The sequence below is a fragment of the Mobula birostris genome, chromosome 7 (genome assembly GCF_030028105.1).
Source record: "Mobula birostris isolate sMobBir1 chromosome 7, sMobBir1.hap1, whole genome shotgun sequence".
Taxonomy (NCBI): domain Eukaryota; kingdom Metazoa; phylum Chordata; class Chondrichthyes; order Myliobatiformes; family Myliobatidae; genus Mobula; species Mobula birostris.
Window position 1 is genome coordinate 57,761,061 of NC_092376.1, and position 23,308 is coordinate 57,784,368.

At 45.4% G+C, this 23,308-nt stretch overlaps 1 protein-coding gene across 2 annotated transcripts in view; it reads right to left on the reverse strand.

Moving 5' to 3' along the window:
* The window catches only part of LOC140200222 (transmembrane protein 182-like), a 55,166-nt gene extending 34,038 nt beyond the window's left edge, over nucleotides 1-21,128 (reverse strand). The window contains exon 1 of one of the 2 annotated variants that reach the window (XM_072263222.1): nucleotides 20,764-21,128. In XM_072263222.1, coding sequence (XP_072119323.1) covers nucleotides 20,764-20,922 — 159 coding nt within the window. In that variant the 5' untranslated portion in view covers nucleotides 20,923-21,128. The remainder of the gene's footprint in view (nucleotides 1-20,763) is intronic. The other variant, XM_072263221.1, reaches the window with a different exon arrangement.
* Nucleotides 21,129-23,308: the final 2,180 nt, after the last annotated feature.

The window sequence follows — 23,308 nt, forward strand, 5'->3', positions numbered from 1 at the left end:
TGCAAATTAACCTTTAGGGAATCCTGCATGAGGACTCCCAGCTCCCTTTGCACCTCAGATTTTTGAATTTTCTCGCCATTTAAAGAATAGTCTACACTTTTATTCCTTCTTCCAAAGTGCATAACTAATTCCTTACACTGTATTCCATCTGCCATTTCTTTGTCCATTATCTTAATCTGCCTAAGTCCTTCTGCAACCTCTCCATTTCCTCAACACTACCTGCCCCTCCATCTATCTTTGTATCATCCACAAACTTAAGTCACAAAGCCATCAATTAGATCATCCAAATCATTGACATATAAAGTTAAAAAAAATGCAGTCCCAACACAGACCCCTGTGGAACACCACTAGTCATCTGCAGCCAACCAGAAAAGGTTCCCTTTATTCGCGCTCTTTGCCTCCTGCCAATCAGCCAATGCTGTATCCATGCTAGAATCTTGCCTGTAATACCAAGGGCTCTTAACTTGTTAAACAGACTCATATGTCGCAACTTGTCAAAGGCCTTCTGAAAATACAACGACAAAACATCCACTGATCCTGCCTATCCTGCTTGTTAGTTCTTCAAAGAATTCCAACAGATTTGTCAGGCAAGATTTTCCCTTAGGAAATCATGCTGACTATGGCTTATTTTATTATGTGCCTCCAAGTACCCAAAAATTATGTCCTTCACAATTGCCTCCAACATCTTCCCAACCATTGACATCAGACTAATTGGCCTATAATTTCCTTTCTAACGTCTCTCTCCTTTCTAGAAGAATGAAGTGGCATTTTCAATTTTCCAGTCCTCTTGAACCATGCCAGAATCTATTGATTCTTCAAATACCATTAATGCCTCCACGATTTCTTCAGCCACTTCTTTCAGAACCCTGGGATGCACACCATCTGGTCTAGGTGATTTCTCTACCTTCAGAACTTGCAGTTTCCCAAGCACCTTTCCCTAGTAATGGCAACTTCACTCACTTGTGTCCCCTGACACTCACAAACTTCTGGCATACTGCAAGTGTCTTCCTCAATGATGACAGGTGCAAAATACTTACTCAGTTCATCCGCCACTTCCTTGTTCCCCCTTTAATACCTCACCAGCATTGTTTTCCAGAAATCCAATATCTACTCTCGCCTCTCTTTTACTCTTTAAATATTATTAGCTGGCTTACCTTTGTATTCCATCTTTTCCCTCCTTATGACTTCTTTAGTTGCCTTCTGTTGGTTTCCAAAAAATTCCCAGTCCACTAACTTCCCACCAATTTTTGCTCTATTATATGCCCTCTCATTGGCTTTTACGTTGGCTTTTACTTCCCTTATAAGCCACATTGGCGTCATCCTGCCTTTAGAACACGTCTTCTTCTTTGGGATATATCTATCCTGTGCCTTCCAAGTTGCTCCCAGAAATTCCAGCTATTTCTGCTTGCCATTATCCCTGCTCATGTCCTCTTCCAGCCAACTTTCTCATGCCTCTGTAATTCCCTTTACTCCACTGTAATACTGATACAGGTGTCCCTCGTTTTTCGAAAGTTCGCTTTACGAAACCTTACTGTTATGAAAGACCTACATTAGTATCCTGTTTTCGCTTTCAGAAGGTGTTTTCACTGTTACGAAAAAGAAATTCAGCACGCGATAAAAGGCAGAGCACGCCCCAAGCAGCCGCTCTCCCCCGGATTCGGAACTGCTTTACTTTAACACGTGCCTGTGAGCAGCCGTTTGCAAGATGAGCTCTATGGTATCGGAAAGGCCTGAAAGAGCTCGTAAGGGTGTTACACTTAGGGTAAAACTAGACATAATTAAGTGTTTTGATAGTGGTGAACGAAGTAAGGACAACGTGAGTTTGGCTTGTGGAAGCTGACAAACATGATTTTGAAGAGGTTTTGGCATCCCGTGACCAAGAACCGACAGATGAAGAGCTGATGCAATTGGAAGAAAAAAGGATAACAATCGAAACCAAATGAGTAATGATAAAGTATGACTTTAATTTTGAAAGGGTACGTAGGTTTGGGGGATATTTGCAGGATGGTTTGAGTCCTTATTAAAGAACTGTGTGATAGAAAAATGCGCGAGGCTCAGCAGTCAAGCAAGCCTTCCACATCAGCCACAGCAGACGATGAACCTCGACCTTCGACATCCAGGTGGGCAGAGATAGAAGAAGGTGAGCTGCCTGCTCTAATGGAAACAGGCGATGAGATGACACCCCAGTGTCCCACCATCCCAACCCCCAGGCCACAAACAGATACCGATTCATGGAGAATGCAAAGGTAGCCGGGAGGGACACAGCACATCTTTAAGAAAAAAGCCGAAATAAACATGCCAATTAATTAGGTGCTGCCGACAATTACAGGCGGCACCTAATCAATTAGCATGTTCGTTTCGGCTTTTTTCTGAAAGATGTGCTGGGTGCGTCCCGGCTACCGCTGGACCCCTGCGTTCTTCACGGCAATGTATTGCTCAGCGGCCCAGAGGGGGGGGTCCACTGCACCACCCCAGCCTGCGACGACTCAGTCTAATACACCATCACCAGTGTGCTCGCTGTCTTCGCGATTCCCGTAAGTGATACTACACTGTACACACATTATTTCTACTTTATATAGGCTGTGCATTTTTACGTGTTACTTGGCATGATTTGGCAGCCTCATAGTTGAAAGATTACTGGAGAGCACTTGCGACGTGTTTTTGCCAACAGCGCTTACGTGAGATTTTCTGCCAACGGTGCTTGCGTGAGATTTTCGCCACAGAGATCTGTGCCGGCAATGATTGTGGAAAAGTATTTCTACTTTATATAGGCTGTGTATTTATCATATCATTCCTGCTTTTACTATATGTTACTGTTATTTTAGGTTTTATATGTTATTTGGCATGATTTGGCAGATTATTTTTGGGTCTGCGAACGCTCACAAAATTTTCCCATATAAATAAATGGTAATTGCTTCTTCGCTTTACAACATTTCGGCTTACAAACCGTTTCATAGGAACGCACTACTTTCGGATGGCGGGGGAGACCTGTACGTAAAACCATAAGACCATAATATATAGGAGCAGAATTAGGCCATCTGGCCCATCAAGTCTTCTCCACCATTTCATCACGGCTGGTCTATTTTCCTCTCAGTCCCAATCTCCTGCCTTCTCCTCATAACTGCCATGCACTGACCAATCAGGAGCCTATCAACCTCTGCCTTTAACATGCGAGCACCAACTTGATTTTCCCAGTTTACCTGAATATTGAAATCCCCCATGACTCTCATAACAGTGCCCTTTTTACATGCATTTTCTATCTCCCATTGTAATTTATACCCCACATCTATACTGTTCAGATGTCTGCATATAACTCCCATCGGGGTCTTTTTATCCTTGCAGTTCCTTAGCTCTTACCTACAATGATTCTACATCTTCCAATCCAATGTCTCCTCTCTCTAAAGATTTGAATTCATTTTTTACCAACAGAGCCACCCCACTCCCTTTGCCTACCTGCCCGTCCTCTATGTATCCTTGGATGTTAAGCTCCCAGCCACAATTCAGTGATGCCCACAACATCATTTATGCCAATCTCTACCTATCCTACAAATTCATCTGTCATAATCCACCTAAAGCATGCATTCAAATATAACTCTTTCAGTCCTGTAGTCATCACCCTTTTTGATTTTGTACCCCTTATACATTACAACTCATCCAGTCTTTGCCCTATCATTAGCCTGTCCTTGCTAGCAGTCTCACTGCACACTGCCTCACTTTGTAAACCTTAAGACCATAAGACTTGGGGGCAGGATTAGGCCATCTGGCCCATCGTGGCTGATCCTTATTTTTCAATCTCCTCCTCAACCCAGGTTCCCAACCTTCTCCCCATAATTTTTGATGCAATGTCCAGCCTATCAATCTCTGCCCTAAATACACCCAACGACCTGGCCTCCAGAGCTGCATGTAGCAACAAATTCCACAAATTTACCATCCTTTGGCTAAAGAAATGTCTCCACATCTCTGCTTTGAAAGGGCACCCCTCTATCCTAAGGCTGTGTCCTCTTGCCCTAGACTCTCCCACCACGGGAAACAGCTTTTTCACATCTACTCTGTCTAGGCCTTTCAACATTCAAAAGGTTTCAATGAGATCCCCCCATCATCCTTCTGAATCCATCGGGTACAAACCCAGAGCCATCAAACGTTCCTCGTATGATAACCCTTTCATTCCTGGAATCATCCTTGTGAACCCCCTCTGGACCCTATCCAATGCCAGCACATCTTTTTGAAGATGAGGGGCCCAAAATTCTTCATAATACTCAAGGTGAGGCCTCAACAGTGCCTTATAAAGCCTCAGCATCACATCCTTGTTCTTGTATTCTAGACCTCTTGAAATGAATGCTAATGTGAGTTCTGCCTTCCTCACCACCGACTCAGCCTGCAAGTTAACCTTTAGGGTGTTCTGCACAAGGACTCCCAAAGTCCTCTGCATCTCAGATTCCTGCTTTTTTTCCTCGTTTAGAAAATAATCAACACATTTATTTCTACTAATAAAGTGCATGCCCATGCATTTTCCAACATTGTATTTCATTTGCCACTTTCTTGTCCATTCTCCTAATCTGCCTAAGTCATTCCGCATCCTCCCTATTTCCTCAACACTACCTGCCCCTCCACCAATCTTCGTATCATCTGCAAACTTGGCAACAAAGCCATCTATTCCAAATATACAGCATAAAAAGAACTGGTCCCAACACCAACCCCTGCAGAACACCACTAGTCACTGGCAGCCAACCAGAAAAGGATCCTTTTATTCCCACTCGCTACCTCCTCCAAATCAGCCAATTCTCTAACCATGCTAGTAACTTTCCTGTAATATCATGGGCTCTTAACTTGGTACGCTGCCTTATGTGTGGCACCTTGTCAAAGGCCTTCTGAAAGTCCAGATATACAACATTCACTGCATCCCCTTCAGTTATCTACTTGTAATCTCCTCAAACAACTCCAACTGGTTCATCAGACAGGAATTTCCCTGAACGAAACCATGCTGACTTTGTACTATCTTATCCTGTGTCACCAAGTACTCCATCACCTCATCCTTAACAACTGACTCTAACATTTTCCCAACCACTGAGGTCGGGTTAACTGGTCTATAATTTCCTTTCTGCTTCCTTCCTCCCTTCTTAAACAGTAGAGTGACATCTGCAATTTTCCAGTACTCTGGTACCATGCCAAAGTCGAATGATTTTTGAAAGATCACTGCAAGTCAGGACTGGCCAAGGGATAAGTGGGCTGTTTTACTCCAGAGTATGCTTAAGGGGAAGGCTCAGGAAGCTTACTCACCGTTGTCAGCAGAAGATGCCCAGAGGTATGATGTGGTAAAACAGGCTATATTCAGGATTTATGAGTTGGTCCCGGAGGCATACCGGCAAAGGTTCCAGAATGTGAGGAAGCAGTAGGGCTGCACGTATTTAGAGTTTGCCCGTGAGATGCAGATGTATTGTGAGCGTTGGTGCGCCTCGAAAGGGGTCACTGGGGATTATGACAAACTGCTACAGCTAATACTGATTGAGCAATTTAAAGGTTGTGTCCCTGAAGGTATGAGGCCCTATCTAGATGAGAAAAAGGCAGAAAACTTAGCCGCAACTCCTAAGTTAGCGGATGAGTACGCGTTAACACACAAAGCAAAATTTACCCCGAGTGAGAGCTACCAGAAGGGTAGTCGAGAGGGCAGAGAAAGTCCGCCGGCAAAGCCAGAAAGTAAGCCGGGGACTGCTGAGAAGGATAAGGAAGACGGGAAGCAGTTTGGTAGGAAGTCTACTGGTTTTGTATGTTATAATTGTGGGAAAGCCTGTCACGTTGCGTCCAGGTGCTTTGCCCCAAAGGAGGAGACGGGGAAAGGAAAAACGACGACTCCGACTGGCTGTATTGAGCTGGCAAACAAACCGCTAGGGGAGAAGAGGTCTGACAGAGTTCAGGAAGGGCGCAAGAAGTTTACTTCAGCCGGATTGGTGTCAGAGAAGGAGGGGTCAAACCCAGTTCCAGTACAGATCTGGAGAGACACTGGGGCTTGTCAATCATTGATCTTAAGGAGGGTGTTAAAATTTAGTGCAGAGACCGAGACTGTGGAGGTCAGTGTGATAAAAGGCATTGGGAAAGGGACTGAAGCAGTACCTTTGCATCAGATATACCTGAAAAGTGACTTGGTCTCCGGACCAGTCACGATAGGTGTGAGGTCTGAATTACCGATGGAAGACGCGGTAAGGACCTTGCAGGTGGAAATGTGTACCCAGCAGTAAAGCTGACGAGCAAGCCTGCCAGGACTGAGGACCCGCCCATGGATTTACAGATTTATCCCGCTTGCGCAGTAACTCGACGCATGTCGAGAAAGGCTGCCGAAGCGAATGTGGATTTAGCTGAGATGTTTTTACCAGCCTTATACCAGGAGGGGTTAGAAAGTGAGAAGAAGGAGCATAGTTTAGCAGAAGGAAGTAAGGGAGTTGAGGTAGATTTATCATTAGCGAGGGAGGAATTTATACAGACACAGGAATGAGACGAGGAGCTGATGGGTTTGACGGAGACAGCTCTCTCTGAAGCAGAAATAGAAAGGGAACCAGTGGGCTATCATGTGAAGGAGGGAGTACTGATGAGGAAGTGGAGACCAAGTACCGTGCCCGCAGATGAGGAATCGGGGGTGGTACACCAGGTCGTTGTGCCGAAAATCTATAGGGACAAGATTTTTAACCTGGCCCACAAGATACCACTCGGTGGACATTTTGGGGTGAGGAAAATAGTCGATAGAATTATAAAAGAGTTTTACTGGCCGAACATGAGGAAGGATATTATTGAGTATTGTAGACGGTGTCACACCTGTCTGGTGGTAGGAAAGCCGAACCAGGTCCTGCCTAAACCACCCCTTCGACCGATACCCGCTTTCGGGGAACCTTTCTCCCGAATAATTGTGGATTTTGTCGGTCCCCTGCCCAGAACTGCGAGTGGGCGAGAGTATGTGATGACTATGATGTGTGCCGCCACCAGGTTTCCGGAGGCGGTGCCCCTGGCAAGCGTCAAGGCTCCCGCAGTGGTAAAGGCACTTGTGAAATTTTTCACTACGGTGGGGCTGCCCGGGGAAATCCAGTCAGATCAGGGGAGTGTCTTCACATCTCACACATTCCGTTGGATGTTGGATGAGATAGGAGCAAAGCAGATTTTGGCCTCCGCGTACCACCCGGAGTCTCAAGGGGCATTGGAAAGATTCCACGCAACGTTAAAGGCCATGATTAAAACTTATTGTCAAGGGAATGCTAGAGACTGAGATGATGCCTTGCCTCGCTTGTTATTTGCCGTAAGGGACACGGTTCAGCAGTCATTGGGGTTCAGCCCATTCGAGTTTGTCTTCGGTCATAGGCCCAGAGGACCTCTGACCTTACTGAAAGAGCAATGGTCCAGCCCGACAGTACAAGTCAATGTGATTGATTATGTTTTAAAATTTCATGAGAGGCTTAAAAGGATCTGTGACCTTGCCAAAGAAAATCTACGAAACTCCCAAACAAAAATGAAACAGTGGTATGATACACGAGCCCGCGAACAAGTGTTTCAAGTGGGCGATAGGGTCTTAGTTCTGTTTCCAGTGGTAACCAAGCCCCTCCAGGCAAGATTCCACGGTCCATACAAAGTGATTAAAAAGATAGACTCTTTGAATTATGTTACTGAAACGCCGGACAGGCGTAAGCCGGCACAATTAGTGCATATTAATATGTTAAAAGCTTACCACGATGAGAAAGCAGATCTAGTCAGTGTTATCACAAAAATAAATGAGGCTGGGGTGCCAAATCATAAGGGGAAAACCCATCTTGAAACGATAAATATGGTTCCGACCAGATTGGAGAACTCTATTGTTTTCGCCAACTTTGCTGATAAGGTCTCTCACTTAACCCCCGAACAGAGCGAGCCGCTGATAAAGCTAATTAACCGGCATGCAGATGTATGTCTGGATGTCCCCAGGCGATGCAAGGGGACGGTACGTGATGTTGTTGTCACATCAGATCAGCCTATTAAGCAACACCCCTATAGGATGAACTTGGAGAAGGGCAAGCTAGTGGAGAAAGAAATTGAACACATGCTAGCCACAGGTATTATTAGGCCTTCCAAATCAGAATGGGCCTCTCCCTGTGTGGTTGTCCCGAAACCCGACAGGAGCATATGATTCTGTACAGATTACAGAAAGGTGAACGCCATTACAAAAACTGATGCTTACCCCATCCCAGGGTAGACGATTTCATCGATAAAGTGGGGAGGGCTAAGTACATCACAAAGATCGATTTGCTGAAAGGGTACTGGTGTGTTCCTTTAACCGACCGGGCTAGAGAAATCTCAATATTTGTCACTCCATCCGGGTTATACAAGTATAATGTTTTACCTTTTGGCATGAAGAATGCCCCAGGGACCTTCCAAAGGTTGATTAATTCAGTGATAAAAGGATTAAAGAATGCAGAAGCGTATATTAACGATTTAGTGGTTTGGAGTGACACGTGGGAGGAGCACATTGTGGCAGTAGAGGAACTGTTTAAACGGCTGTCTGAAGCCAAGCTGACAGTGAACCTCGCGAAAAGTGAGTTCGGCCACGCTAAGGTCACATATCTGGGCTATGTGTTAGGACAGGGGCAGCTGGCACCGATGCAGGCTAAGGTGCAGGCTATCTCTGAACTTCCCATCCCGACGGACAAGAGGGCCCTGAGAAGGTTTTTGGGGATGGTGGGGTACTATCGGAAGTTTTGCAAAAACTTTGCGGATATTACCCTCCCTCTTACTAAGCTCTTGCCGAAGAATGAGAAGTTTGTGTGGAACGACCTTTGTCAACAAGCCTTCGAGAGTCTGAAGGCGATTCTGTGTCACCACTCTGTATTGAATGCGCCTGACTTTTCAAAACCCTTCTCCCTAGCAACAGATGCTAGCGACGAAGTGGCAGGGGCGGTGCTGTTGCAGACAGACAAGGAGGGAATTGAACACCCAGTGGCATATTTTTCTAAGAAGTTTAATGTCCATCGGAGAAATTATTCCATTGTGGAAAAGGAATTACTCGCAATCATTCTGGCATTACAACATTTTGAGGTTTATATTTGTCCGGCACGGAAACCACTCATAGTTTACACTGATCACAATCCATTAGTGTTTTTGACCACAATGAAGGATAAAAACAAACGCTTGTTAAGTTGGAGCCTGGTATTACAGGAATTTGATATAAAGATAAAACATGTAAAAGGAACCGACAATGTGATTGCTGATTGTCTGTCCAGGTGTTAAAATTTAAATTTCTCTGTATTACCCGAATAGCTGATGACTACCTGTATATTAGTGTGTATTTTATAATGTGTATTTATGCCCGTAATTTTTACCCCCGGTAAAAACTCTTTTATGGGTGGGGGTGTCATGTGTGAAGCCAAGCAGAGCTGCGGAACGGATGATGCTAATGAGAGAGATAACAAGAGACAACGGAGAACCATTCAAAATGCTAATAAGAGAGAAGAGAGAGATTAACGAGAGACAGACACATAATTCAGTATGTGGCGTCTGCCACAGACAGTTTGCTTTGAACTTGAACTGGTCAGTAACAAATCCGGCTGAGACAATAGAAAGTGTGAAGTTTGATGGACAGGTGATACCCCATCAGGGGGATAAAAATAGAGGGTTTGCTAAGGCACGGGACACACGCCACGAGACCCTGGAAAGAGCATCGTGCCCCACAAGTTGGTGGGAGTTTGGAGGACCGATTCGCGGGAATCGGTCAGAGGCTCACAGGGTGTAAAGGTACGATCGGTAGGAACCTGGTATGTGTCCGCCCTTGCCTGGGTGCCGGGTTCACCACGGAAGAACAATCGCATCTGGAACGGAGGGGTCACAGTCGGTGACCACAGCGGGATCAGAGGGCATCGAAAGGTTTGCCTAAAACCAACTGTATCTCTCACTCTCTCACTCTCTCTCTCTCTCTCTCTCTCTCTCTCTCTCTCTCTCTCTCCCCCCAACAGTACAACAACAGCAATTACTTCGAACTACACTAGACTGAACTGAACTCTGCTTCACCTTAAGACTGGTTATTTTACCCCTAGACTGCAATAGAGCTTGGTTGATTCCTATTGCCCTATTTCTGTGTATATGTCTATACTATCATTGCTAACCTGTTACATTTATATCCTTACGGTTAGTGTACTGTATTACTTATTTTTGTTAATAAAACTTTATTAGTTCCTAGTAATCACAGACTCCAACGAGTGGTCCATTTCTGCTAGTCTGACAACCCAGTTGCAGGGTACGTAAAAAAGCAAGCATGCAAGTACAGCAGGCAGTGAAGAAAGCTAATAGCATGCTGGCCTTCATAACAAAGGGAATTGAGTATAAGAGCAAAGAGGTCCATCTGCAGCTGTACAGGGCCCTGGTGAGACCACACCTGGAGTACTGTGTGCAGTTTTGGTCTCCAAATTTGAGGAAGGACATTCTTGCTACTGAGGGAGTGCAGCGTAGGTTCACAAGGTTAATTCCCGGGATGGCAGGACTGTCATATGTCGAAAGATTGGAGCGACTAGGCTTATATATTCTGGAACTTAGAAGGCTTAGAGGGGATCTTATTGAAACATATAAGATTATTAAGGGATTGGACACGCTGGAGGCAGAAAGCATGTTCCCGCTGAGTCCAGAACCAGAGGCCACAGTTTAAGAATAAGGGGTAGGCCATTTAGAATGGAATTGAGGAAAAACCTTTTAACCCAGAGAGTGGTGGATATATGGAATGCTCTGCCCCAGAAGGCTGTGGAGGCCAAGTCTCTGGATGCTTTCGAGAAAGAGACTGATAGAGCTCTTAAAGGTAGTGGAATCAAAGGTTATCGGGATAAGGCAGGAACTGGATACTGATTGTGGATGATCAGCCATGATCATAGTGAATGGCAGTGCTGGCTCGAAGGGCCGAATGGCCTACTCCTGCATCTATTGTCTATTGTCTATAATGCCATCAACATCCTCTTACCCTTGCAGTTTCTTAACTCAACCCACAAGGATTCAACATCTTCTGATCCTATGTCACATCTTTCTACTGATTTTATGCCAGTTTTTACCAGTAGAGCCCACACTATCCCCTCTGCCTACCTTCCTATCCCTCTGATATAAGGTGTAACCTTGGACATTCAGCTCCCAGCTACAGCCATCCTTCGGCCACGATTCAGTGATGGCCACAACATCATACCTGGCAATCTGTAATATTACAAGATCATCCATCTTTTTTCTTGTACTTCGCTCATTTAGATACGACACCTGGAGCACCATATCTGCTATCCTTTCTGATTTTGCATCCCTAATGATTTGATACTCAGCCTGTTGGCTGCAACTAAGTCCCAGCACCTGCCTTTCCTTCCTGACAATCTGACTGCATGCTATCTTTACCTTTTTACCATCCATCCTATTCTGAATCCCTTCACTCCGGTTCCCAACCCCTGCTAATTTAGTTTAAACCTTCCCCAACAGCTCTAACAAACCTGCCCATGAGAATATTGGTCCCCCTCGGGTTCAGGTGCAACCAACTGCCCCATCCTCAGTACTATCACTCTGGTTCCCATCCCCATGCCAAATTAGTTTAAACCCTCCTGATCTGCTCTGGCAAACTTGCCCACAAGGATAATGGTCTCCCCATGTTCAGTTGTAATCCATCTCTTTTGTATAGTTCATACTTTGCCCAGAAGAAATCCCAGTGCTCCAGAATCTGAAAACCTACCCCCTGCACTAGTTCCTCAGCCACACATTTGTCTGCCAAATGCTCCTATTCTTACCCTTGCTGGCACATAGCACAGGCAGAAATCCAGAGATTACTAACCTGGAGGTTCTACTTTTCAGCTTTCTACTTAGCTCCCTAAAATCTCTCTTCAGGACCTCCACACCTTTCCAAACTATATATTTGGTGCCAATATGTACCAAGACATCTGGCTGCTCACTCTCCCCTTTCAGACTGCTTTGGACATGATCCTAGACATCCCTGACACAGACACCTGGGAGGCAACATACCATCTGGGTGTCTCTATCGTGCCCACAGAATTTCATCTCTATTCCTCTAACTATGGAACCTCCTATAACTACTGCAGTCCCCTTCACCTCTCTTCTTTTCTGAGCCACAGCATCAGACTCAATGCTGGAAACCCAGTCATTGCAGCACCCCCCCCTCCCCACCCCCGGACGGTCATTCCCCTCATTAGTATCCAAAATGGTATACTTATTATTGATGGGAATGGTCACAGGTGTACTCTGTGCTGGCTGCCCACTTCCCTTTCTTCTCTTGCGAGTCACCCAGTTATCTGCCTCTTGCAACCTAGGAATGACTATCTCCCTGTAGTTTCTCAGTCTCCGGTATGAGCTGAAGGTCGTCGAACTGCAGCTCCAATTCCTTAACGTATTGTCTGAGGAGCTGCAGCTCGGTGCAGCTGGTGCAGATCTGGTCATCCGGGAGTCTAGGGGTCTCCCAGAATTCCTACATATCACACAAAGAACACAACACAGCCCCAGAGCCATTTTCACTACATAGCTATGCCTTAACAGATGAGGAATGAGGAATAAAGAAGAAAAAGAAGAAACTTACCAGATAATTACCTCGCCCATGCCACATCTCCCCTAGGCCTGATGAGTCAAAGCCAATATTTCCCTTCTCTAACAATGGCCCACTCACACAATGGCCACTCTGCTTGCCCCTGCCTTATTTTTATTCACCCTTGATGATGACCCCTGTTCACTGATTAGGCGCAATTCATCTCTGAAAACTGCCATGAAGTGCTGCTTTTTTAATCTTTAATTGCGGACATGTGTGAAGTCACCTCTTCACTGATTGGGTGCAATTCAAACTTCAAAAACTGCTGCAAAGCCCTGCTCATTTAATCTTCAATCAAGACCTGTGTGAAGTCGCCTCTAGTTGCGCTGTCATTCACTGACTGGGCACAGTTCAAACTCCAGCACAGTTATCAACTGGTCATCTCCAGTCCAAAGCCACTGATCCCACGTTGTCCCACTGCTCATGAGCCCTTAACAACTCATCCACTTCTGCAGCCAAAGGCTTCCCTAGTGAAAGTATGCAAGGCTTTTTCTAAAGTGCATGATTAGTTAGCACCTGTGCTGTATTGTGCCAACATCTGAACATTCACTGGACCATCTACAGTAAGTACTAAATGAAGGACTAGCAATATCTCTCCATGCCAGATGTTACGTACCCCGTAACTGGGTTGCCAAACCAGCAGAAATGGATCACTCAGTTGGAGTCTGGATTACTAGAACTAAGAAAGTTTTATTAAAGAAACAAGCAACACAGTAATCGAAAGGATAATAAATACAACAGTTCAGCAATGATAAACACACATGTGCACAGAATTAAGATAACAGGATCAATCAAGCTCTATTGTTGTCTAGAGATAAATGACCAATTTCAAAGTGACACAAAGTCCAGTTCAATTTAGTTCAGTTCGCAGTAATCGTTGCCATGGCGATGGACAATGTGGGAGGAAGGAGACAGAACAAGAACGAATGATCAGTCAAAACGGCTTCCACACACAGACCTGCGATATTGCTCACAAGCAGCTTTCGGGCGGGTCCTTTGTGATGTCACCTGAAGTCACCGACTGTGACCCCTCCTCCAGATGCGGTCGATCCTCTGCAGTGAACCTGGCACCCCAGGCAAGGGCGGACAGACACCGGGTTCCTGCTGATCGTACCTTTCCACCCTGTGCGTCTAGGGCTGATCCCGCGATCAGCCGTCCAAGAGCTTCCCACCGACTTGTGGGAGGCGCACCGCTTCCAGGGTCTCGTTACCTCGGGGTGTCGCGTCCTGCCTTAGCGAACCTGTCCCTTTTTATCCCCCTGCTGGGGTATCGCCTGTCCATCACTTCAAACAGTTCAGGGTTCAAAGGGGGAGCCGCTCTAGACAGCTCTCTCTCCCGTCCCTTCATTACACATCTCCAGATCGCCTGTCCATCACTTCAAACAGTTCAGGGTTCAAAGGGGGAGCCAATCTTGACAATACCCAGACTGATGGCTCCTTCATTAACATCTCCAAATGCTGCTTCATTGTGTTCCTTATCTCTCCCTCCCCTGAGGACAGGTGGCAGACCAACTGCTGATGCCACTGGTGCTAGCCCAGGCCAGCAAACATCTTAATTTATGTGTATTCTCGTCACACAGAATAGTACAAATGTTGTGCGGATGATATTTCTATACTCTGATTCTACATGGCTATGGAGAGCATGAGTTTTGAACCTACTATGATAAATATTGAAATCGTAGTGCCTTCAAATCCCCATTTCCCCCTAGGATTTACATCAAATAATTGACATTTTAAGTGTTTATTAATATGATATCATGGAGAGTCTGCAGCAGTCTCCACCACCATCAGCGTTCTGATTTTTAGATTAAACAGAGTTCATATTTATACAGCAAGACGAATAACTTCACATATCTTTGCTTAGTATCCCACAGCCAGTACATGATTCGGAGCAAGAAGGCTGCGGGTGAATGGCTAAGGATTTCTGGAGCAAAGGTACTTTTACTACTCGGGGTAAAAGAGAGGCAAGACTGCGCAGGTGCGTGACGTCAGCTAGTAGAGCAGGAAAAGTTTAAAAAGAAGACCACCATATCCAGCGGGCAGTGGAGTGAGAGGTAGCACAGTGATAGGGCTTTGGCTCAACGGGCTTAGGTGGTAACAAGGCGAGGTAGGTCTACCTGTGTTAATTGCAGAAAGGAGGAAGTACGTGTGTGGGGTCAGTTTTCTGTGCTCGGTGTCAGATGTGGGAGGTCCTGAAGTCTCCCAGCCTCCTGGACAGCCATATCTGCACCTGTTGTGTCGAGCTGCAGCAACTAAGGGACCGCATTAGGGAACTGGAGGTGCAGCTCGATGACCTTCGTGTGGTTAGGGAGAGCGAGGAGGTGATAGAAAGGAATTATAGGCAGGTGGTCACACCGGGGCCACAGGAGACAGACAAGTGGGTCACAGTCAGGAGAGGGGAAGGGAAGAGTCGGGTACTAAAGAGCACCGCTATGGCTGTACCCTTTGACAATAACTACTCCTGTTTGAATACTGTTGGGGGGAGACAGCCTACCTGGGGTCAGCAACAGTGGCGTGCCTCTGGCACAGAGACCAGCCCTGTGCTCAGAAAGGTAGAGAAAGGAAGAGGAAGGCAGAAATGATAGGGGATTCTATAGTTAGGGGGTCAGACAGGCGATTCTGTGGACGCAAGAAAGAAACTCAGATGGTAGTTTGCCTCCCAGGTGCCAGGGTCTGGGATGTTTCAGATCGCATCCACGATATCCTGCAGTGGGAGGGAGAACAGCCAGAGGTCATGGTACATATTGGTACCAATGACATAGGTAGAAAAAGGGAAGAGGTCCTGAAAAAAGACTACAGGGAGTTAGGAAGGAATTTGAGAAGCAGGACCGCAAAGGTAGTCATCTCAGGATTACTGCCTGTGCCACATGACAGTGAGTATAGGAATAGAATGAGGTGGAGGATAAACGCGTGGCTGAGGGATTGGAGCAGGGGAGCAGGGATTCAGATTTCTGCATCATTGGGACCTCTTTTGTGGCAGGTGTGACCTATAAAAAAAGGACGGGTTGCACCTGAATCCCAGGAGGATCAATATCCTGGCAGGGAGGTTTGCTAAGGCTACTGGGGAGAATTTAAACTAGAATTGTTGGGGGAGTGGGAACCAAGCTGAAGAGACTGGGGAAGAGGCGGTTGGCTCACAAATAGAGAAAGCTTGGAGACAGTGTGTGAGGGAGGATAGGCAGGTGATAGAGAAGGGATGCGCTCAGACCAACGGTTTCAGATGTGTCTATGTTAACACAAGGAGTATTGTGAACAAAGCAGATGAGCTTAGAGTGTGGTTCAGTACTTGGAGATAGGATGTGGTAGCCGTAACAGAGACTTGGATAGCTCAGGGACAGGGAGCATTACTTCAAGTGCTGAGTTTTAGATGTTTCAGAAAGGGCAGGGAGGGAGGCAAAAGAGGTGGGAGTGTGGCACTGTTGATCAGAGATAGTGTCACGGCTGCCGAAAAGGTGGACGTCATGGAGAGATTGTCTACGGAGTCTCTGTGGGTGGAGGTTAGGAACAGGAAGGGGCCAATAACTTTACTGGGTGTTCTTATAGGCCGCTCAATAGTAACAGGGATATCGAGGAGCAGATAGGGAAACAGATCTTGGAAAGGTTTAATAATAACAGAGTTGTCGTTATGGGAGATTTTAATTTCCCAAATATCGATTGTCATCTCCCTAGAGCAAGGAGTTCAGATGGGGTGGAGTTTGTTAGGTGTGTTCAGGAAGGTTTCTTGACACAATATGTAGATAAGCCTACAAGAGGAGAGACTGTACTTGATTTGGTATTGAGAAATGAATCTGGTCAGGTGTCAGATCTCACAGTGGGAGAGCATTTTGGAGATAGAGATCATAATTCTATCTCCCTTACAATTGCATTGGAGAGAGATAGGAACAGGCAGGCTGTAATAAATCTAGCCAAGAAGAAAAGAAAAGCTTACAAAAAGTTCAGAGAGTTAGGTAATGTTAGGGATCTAAAAGATTATAAGGCTAACAGTAAGGAGCTTAAAAAGGAAACTAGGAGAGCCAGAAGGGGCCATGAGAAGGTCTTGGCAGGCAGGATTAAGGAAAACCCTAAGGCATTCTACAAGTATGTGAAGAGCAAGAGGATAAGATATGAAAAAATAGGACCTATCAAGTGTGACAGTGGGAAAGTGTGTATGGAACCGGAGGAAATAGCAGGGGTACTTAATGAATACTTTACTTCAGTATTCACTATGGAAAAGGTTATTGGTGATTGTAGTGCTCACTTGCAGCAGACTGAAAAGCTTGAGCATGTAGATATTAAGAAAGAGGATGTGCTGGAGGTTTTGGAAAGCATCAAGTTGGATAACTCGCTGGGACCAGTTGAGATGTACCCCAAGCTATTGTGGGAGGTGAGGGAGGAGATTGCTGAGCCTCTGACGATGATCTTTGAATCATCAATGGGGACAGGAGAGGTTCTGGAGGATTAGAGGGTTGCGGATGTTGTTACTTCATTCGAGAAAGGGAGTAGAGATAACCCAGAAAATTATAGACTAGTGAGTCTTACTTCAGTGGTTGGTAAGTTGATGGAGAAGATCCTGAGAGGCGGGATTTATGAACATTTGATTAATATGATTAGAAATAGTCAGCATGGCGTTGTCAAGGGCAGCTCGTGCCTTACGAGTCTGATTGAATTTTTGAGGATGTGACTAAACACATTGATGAAGGAAGAGTAGTAGATGCAGTGTATATGGATTTCAGCAAGGCATTTGATAAAGTACCCCAGGCAAGGCTTATTGAGAAAGTAAGCAGGCATGGGATCCAAGGGGACATTGCTTTGTAGATCCAGAACTGGCTTGCCCACAAAAGGCAATGGGTGGTTGTAGACAGGTCATATTTTGCATGGAGGTCGGTCACCAGTGGTGTGCCTCAGGGATCTTTTCTTGGACCCTTACTCTTCGTGATTTTTATAAATGACCTGGATGAGGAAGTGAAGGGAGGGGTTAGTAAGTTTGCTGATGACACAAAGGTGTTGTGGATAGTGTGGAGGGCTGTCAAAGGTTACAGCGGGACATTGATAGGATGCAAAAGTGGGCTGAGAAGTGGCAGATGGAGTTCAACCCAGATAAGTGTGAAGTGGTTCATTTTGGTTGGTCAAATATGAAGGCAGGATATAGTATTAATGGTAAGACTCTTGGCAGTGTGGAGGATCAGAGGGATCTTGGGGTCCGAGTCCATAGGACACTCAAAGCAGCTGCTCAGGTTGACTGTGGTTAAGAAGGCATATGGTGTATTGGCCTTCATTAATGGTGGAATTGAATTTCAGAGCGGAGAGGTAATGTTGCAGCTATATAGGTCACACCCCACTTGGAGTACTGTGCTGAGTTCTAGTCAGCTCACTACAGGAAGGATGTGGAAGCCATAGAAAGGGTGCAAAGGAGATTTACAAAGATGTGCCTGGATTGGGGAGCATGCCCTATGAAAACAGATGAAGTGAACTCGGCCTTTTCTCCTTGGATTGACGGAGGATGAGAGGTGACCTGATAGAGGTGTATAAGATGAGAGGTATTGATCGTGTGGAGAGTCAGAGGCTTTTTTCCCAGGGCTGAAATGCCTGCCACATGAGGGCACAGGTTTAAGGTGCTGGGGAGTAGGTACAGAGGAGATGTCGGGGTAAGTTTTTTACTCAGAGATTGGTGAGTGTGTGGAATGGGCTGCCGGCAACGGTGGTGGAGGTGGATACTATAGGGTCTTTTAAGAGACTTTTAGATTGGTACATGAAGCTTAGAAAAATAGAGGGCTATGGGGAAGTCTAGTAATTTTTAAGGTAGGGACATGTTCAGCACAACTTTGTGGACTGAGGGGCCTGTATTATGCTGTAGGTTTTCTGTGTTTCTATATTTCTATGATCAATCGTTTAAGACAAGTCAATTATCTCTCTATGCGGGTCTAAGAGTTCTCTTTGTTCCCTTGTTATCAGGACTCATAATTTATCTCTGAGCACAAGTCTAACAGTCCTCTCTCTTTCCAGATTCCAACATTTTCAGTTTCTCTTGTTTCAATTGTCACTTATTGACTTTCAGCTCCCCCTAGCAACTGTAGGGAAACGAATCGCATTTAAACAACATTTTTTTTAACAATCTCTAATGCTCTCAAAGTACATTCCATTGAAAGCAGCAGATGCACAGAAAAATTTCACCTACTCTTTTTATATAGTACGCAATGACTTGCCGCGCCCCCCCCCCCCCCCCCCCCACAGATGCACAGATTGCATCTGTGGCAACGAAACCACGGATTCACTGTCTTCTGACTAAAGAAATACTTAAATCTCTGTTCAGGCCGAAATGTCACCTGTACTTTTTTCCATAGATGCTACCTCGCCTGCTGTGTTCTTCCAGCATTTTGTGTGTTTTGCTCCTTCTTCTCTGCCCATCTTTTTCCTCTAGCATCTTATCCCTTCCTTCCCAACCTTGATCATGGTAGAACTGGTTAAAACTCGTGTATGATGGGATACTTGACCACTCTGGAGCAGCTGGACTTAAGACTGCTGATGCGAGTCAAGAATAACCTTGTATGATAAGTGCAGTGACAAGAATTCAAATAAACAAGATGCTAAGCTCCTGGAACCAGGAGGGTGGATGCATCCGAGAAGACTGTTAGAGTCATGCTCAGAGATAAATCATGAATCCTGGTAACAGGGAACACTGTTAGATTTCACACTGAGAGATAATTGACATGTCTTTTAAACAATTGATCATGTACTGATGTGGGATGCTAAACCAAGTTATGTGAAGTTGTTTGTCTTGCTCTATAAATAGGAGCTCTGCATTACCAAAAAATCAGAGTTCTGGTGGTGGTGGAAACTGCTGCAGACTCTCCATGATATCATGTTAATAAATTCTTAAAATGAAACTCGAAGTTGCTCTGGTGTTCTTAGTATTTCCACGACATGAAGGGTCTTGGCACAAAATATCGACGGCTTATTATTTCCATAGATGCTGCCTGGCTTGCTGAGTTCCTTCAATATTTTGTGTGTGTTGCTCTGGATTCCAGCATCTGAAGAATCTGTGTGTATAAATCCCGTCCCTTAGAATAATCTCCAAAATCTTCCCGATGCTGATCTAAGACTCATAGCAGTAGTTTCCAAATTTATCCTTACTGCCGCTTTTGTTCATGGGCATAACATTAGCTATCCTCAATTTGCCTGGAACCACACCCTGGCTAACAAAGACATAAAAACTTTGTCAGAGCCACAGCAATTTCCACCCCCCACCCCTCATTTCCCTTTACCTTTTAGCATCTTGGGCTAGATCCCACCAGGCTCTGGGGATTATCCACCATTACGCCCTCTAATCACATTTCACCCTTCCTGATAAAGAGCATCTCCAGAATATCACTGTACCTAACCCCCTAACCCTCCAATCTCGGCCCCTTTCTTCTTGGTGAACACTGATGAGAAGAATTCATTGACTACCTCCATGCACAGGTTACTTATTTGCTCCTCAAGGGAACCTATTACTTCCCGAATTTCCCTTTACTTCTTATACACTTATAAAAGTTTGCTAAAAGGGGATTAAGAAATTTCTCCTTAATCATACTTGACACAATCATTTCATGTCTCTGCCCACTCAATTTATTAATTACGTTCTTCTTTACATTCCTTTTAATCTTCATGTGACTGATTCAAAACCAATTTCCAATAGTTGACATAGGCTTGCCTTTCTCTTTTTGCCTCACTATCTTCAATATCCTTCGTTCACCGCGGTTCTCAATGCCTCTTACTCCTACAGGGGCAAGGAGACTCCGAATTCTTTCCCTGTGCCTTTCAAATGCCTCTTACTGATCAGATGTTGTCTTCCCTCCGCCGATTGTAACGCCGCAACCCCCACCTCCCCCATTTAGTGAACAAACTCAAAGTGAAACATTTATGTTTGTCCTTGAAACTTGACGGAATAGAGTTTAATGGACGTGGTTAAGCGAAACTCAGCAATCAAACCCCAAATTTTTAAACCCCTTGTGAAATTCATACAGCAGCGATACAAGACACACACACACACACACACACACGCACACACGCACACCTACCTGGCTCGGAGATTTAAATCTTTTAAACATTTTAAAGCAGCAAGATTAAATAACTTATTGAAAGATTCAGCACAAACTTCACATCATACTCGACGGACCGCGGGGATATTCGCCCAGTGATAAAGTGGCAGAACCACCCCTTGTCCCACACCGCCCCACATCCCCTGATTTTACCTCACCAACCGGGAGGTTTTCATCTTCCAGCGTGTCGTTCACGGTCTGACATGTTACAGCGTGAAGCCAGTAATTGGTGCACGAAGTTGCGAAGTAGAAGATCAACGCGGCTGCTGCGAAGAATCTAGCACAATACAAAAGCAGTATATACCGCTGCATGCTGCTGGGTCCTGAGATTTGTGTGTGCGTGTGTAGAGAGAGAAACCAGACTCCCCAAACCCCTCAAGTCTGATGCCTTAAAAATTCTCGGAAACTTCTACCAAGAAGGCTCTCATTAGAATAGCGACACTGAAGCGTCAGTCGCAGGAAGGTATAACTACAATTGCTACATTAAAGACTCGATTGGATATGTTATGCTTACACTCCCCTTTCCATAGTGCTTCCGAACCTATCCAGCAGCTGCAATTTGCTTTCGTCCAACCTACACGTTATTGGCCATCCAAAAGCAGACGCCTCGCACAAAATGCTGGATGAACTAACTCAAAGTGAAACTTTTATAGTTATCCTTGATACAGAACGGAATAGAGTTTAGTGTAAGTGGTTAAGCGAAACTCAGCAACCAAACCCCAATCCAACTTTTAAACCCCTTGTGAAATTCATCCAGCGGCCAATTCTGGATGAAAACATAGATGGGTGGATTGGCAAATACTGTATTGTACTTGTCAACATGGAGCGGATAGTGAGTTTATTAATCTGGTGATAAATATCATTCACATGTCACGAAATTCGTCTTCTCTCACAGCAGTGTAGTGCAATACATCAAATTAATGTAGTACTGTGCAAAAGTCTGAGGCACACTAATTACATAAACACAAAATAATCTGCAGATGCTGGGGTCAAAGCAACACTCACAACACGCTGGAGGAACTCAGCAGGTCGGGCAGCATCCGTGGAAATGATCAGTCGACGTTTTGGACCGGAACCCTTCGTCAGGACTGAAGAGGGAAGGGGCAGAGGCCCTATAAAGAAGGTGGGGGGAGGGTGAGAAGGAGAAGGCTGGTAGGATCCAGGTGAAAAATCAGTAAGGGGAAAGATAAAGGGGTGAGGGAGGGGAGGCAGGGAGGTGATAGGCAGGAAAGGTGAAGAACGAATAGGGGAAAACACAATGGGTAGTAGAAGGTGGTGAAACCATGAGGGAGGTGATAGGCAGCTGGGGGAGGGGGTAGAGTGACATAGGGATGGGAAAGGGAGGGGGAGGGAATTACTGGAAGTTGGAGAATTCTATGTTCATACCAAGGGGCTGGAGACGATGGTATATGAGGTGTTGCTCCTCCAACCTGAGTTTAGCCTCATCATGGCAGTAGAGGAGGCCATGTATAGACATATCTGAATGGGAGTGGGAAGCAGAGTTGAAGTGGGTGGCTACTGGGAGATCCTGTCTGTTTTGGCGGACGGAGCGGAGGTGCTAAAACGAAGTAGTCCCCCAATCTGCGTCGGGTTTCACTGATGTAGAGGAGGCCGCACCAGGAGCACCTGATGCAATAGATGACCCTAACAGACTCACAAGTGAAGTGTTGCCTCACTTGGAAGGACTGTTTGGGGCTCTGAATGGTGGCAAGAGAGGAGGTGTAGGGACAGGTGTAGCACTAATTACATATATGTGCCTAAGACTTTTGTACAGTACTGTACAAAAAGATCAAAGTTCAAAGCAAATTTATCAAAGTCCATCTACAGGGATAAAAGAAATACAAAAGAATTTCATGAAAGATTTCCTTCCTTCCTTGTGCCCTTATCTCCTGGTGGAGTCATCGGGGCGCCGTCATGACAAGCTTTGCACCAGTCTGTTCCATCTGTTGTGGTTGGGTCACTGCAAATGTTTTCCCTGTCCATTCAGTAATGTTGTCCGTCCATCTTTTCCTCTGTCCACTTCTGCTTTTCCCCTCCACAGTTCCTTGCAGAACAGTCTTTTCAAGGCCACTGGATCTTGTTACATGGCCATACCATCTCAGCTTTCTTTTCTTCACCATTGTGAGAAGGTCTTCATGGGAGCCAATGTGGTGATGGATGGTCTTGTGGACCTGCTTGTTTGTGATGTGGTCCAAGATGTTGCGATAGCATCTTGTTTCCAATGCCCATATCTTCCTCTGTAGCTCGGCTGTGAGGGTCCATGTCTCACATGTGTACAGGAAGATGGAGAATATCAATGCACGCAGGAGTCTGATCTTGTACTTCATGATGGGGTTGCTGTCCCTCCATATTGTCTTGAGTTTGGGTAGTGGAGTCATTGTCTGTGCAGTTCTTGCCAGGACTTATGTTCTTGATCCTTCATCACTGATGATTGCTCCCAGGTATTTGAACTGCTGCACTGTCTCAAGTTTCTGACCATGGACTGAGATGTCTGTTGTGATGGCACCATTGGCATTTGCCATGAGCTTGGTTTTCTTGGCACTTATTTCCATTCCAAACTTTGTGGAGGCTTTATGAAATTTTATGAAAGACTAAAAGTACACAAAGACTGGCAGACACCTATGTGTAAAAGAAGACAATCAATTCAAAAAATAATACTGAGAGCATGAGATGTAAAGACGCTTTGAAAGTGATTCTG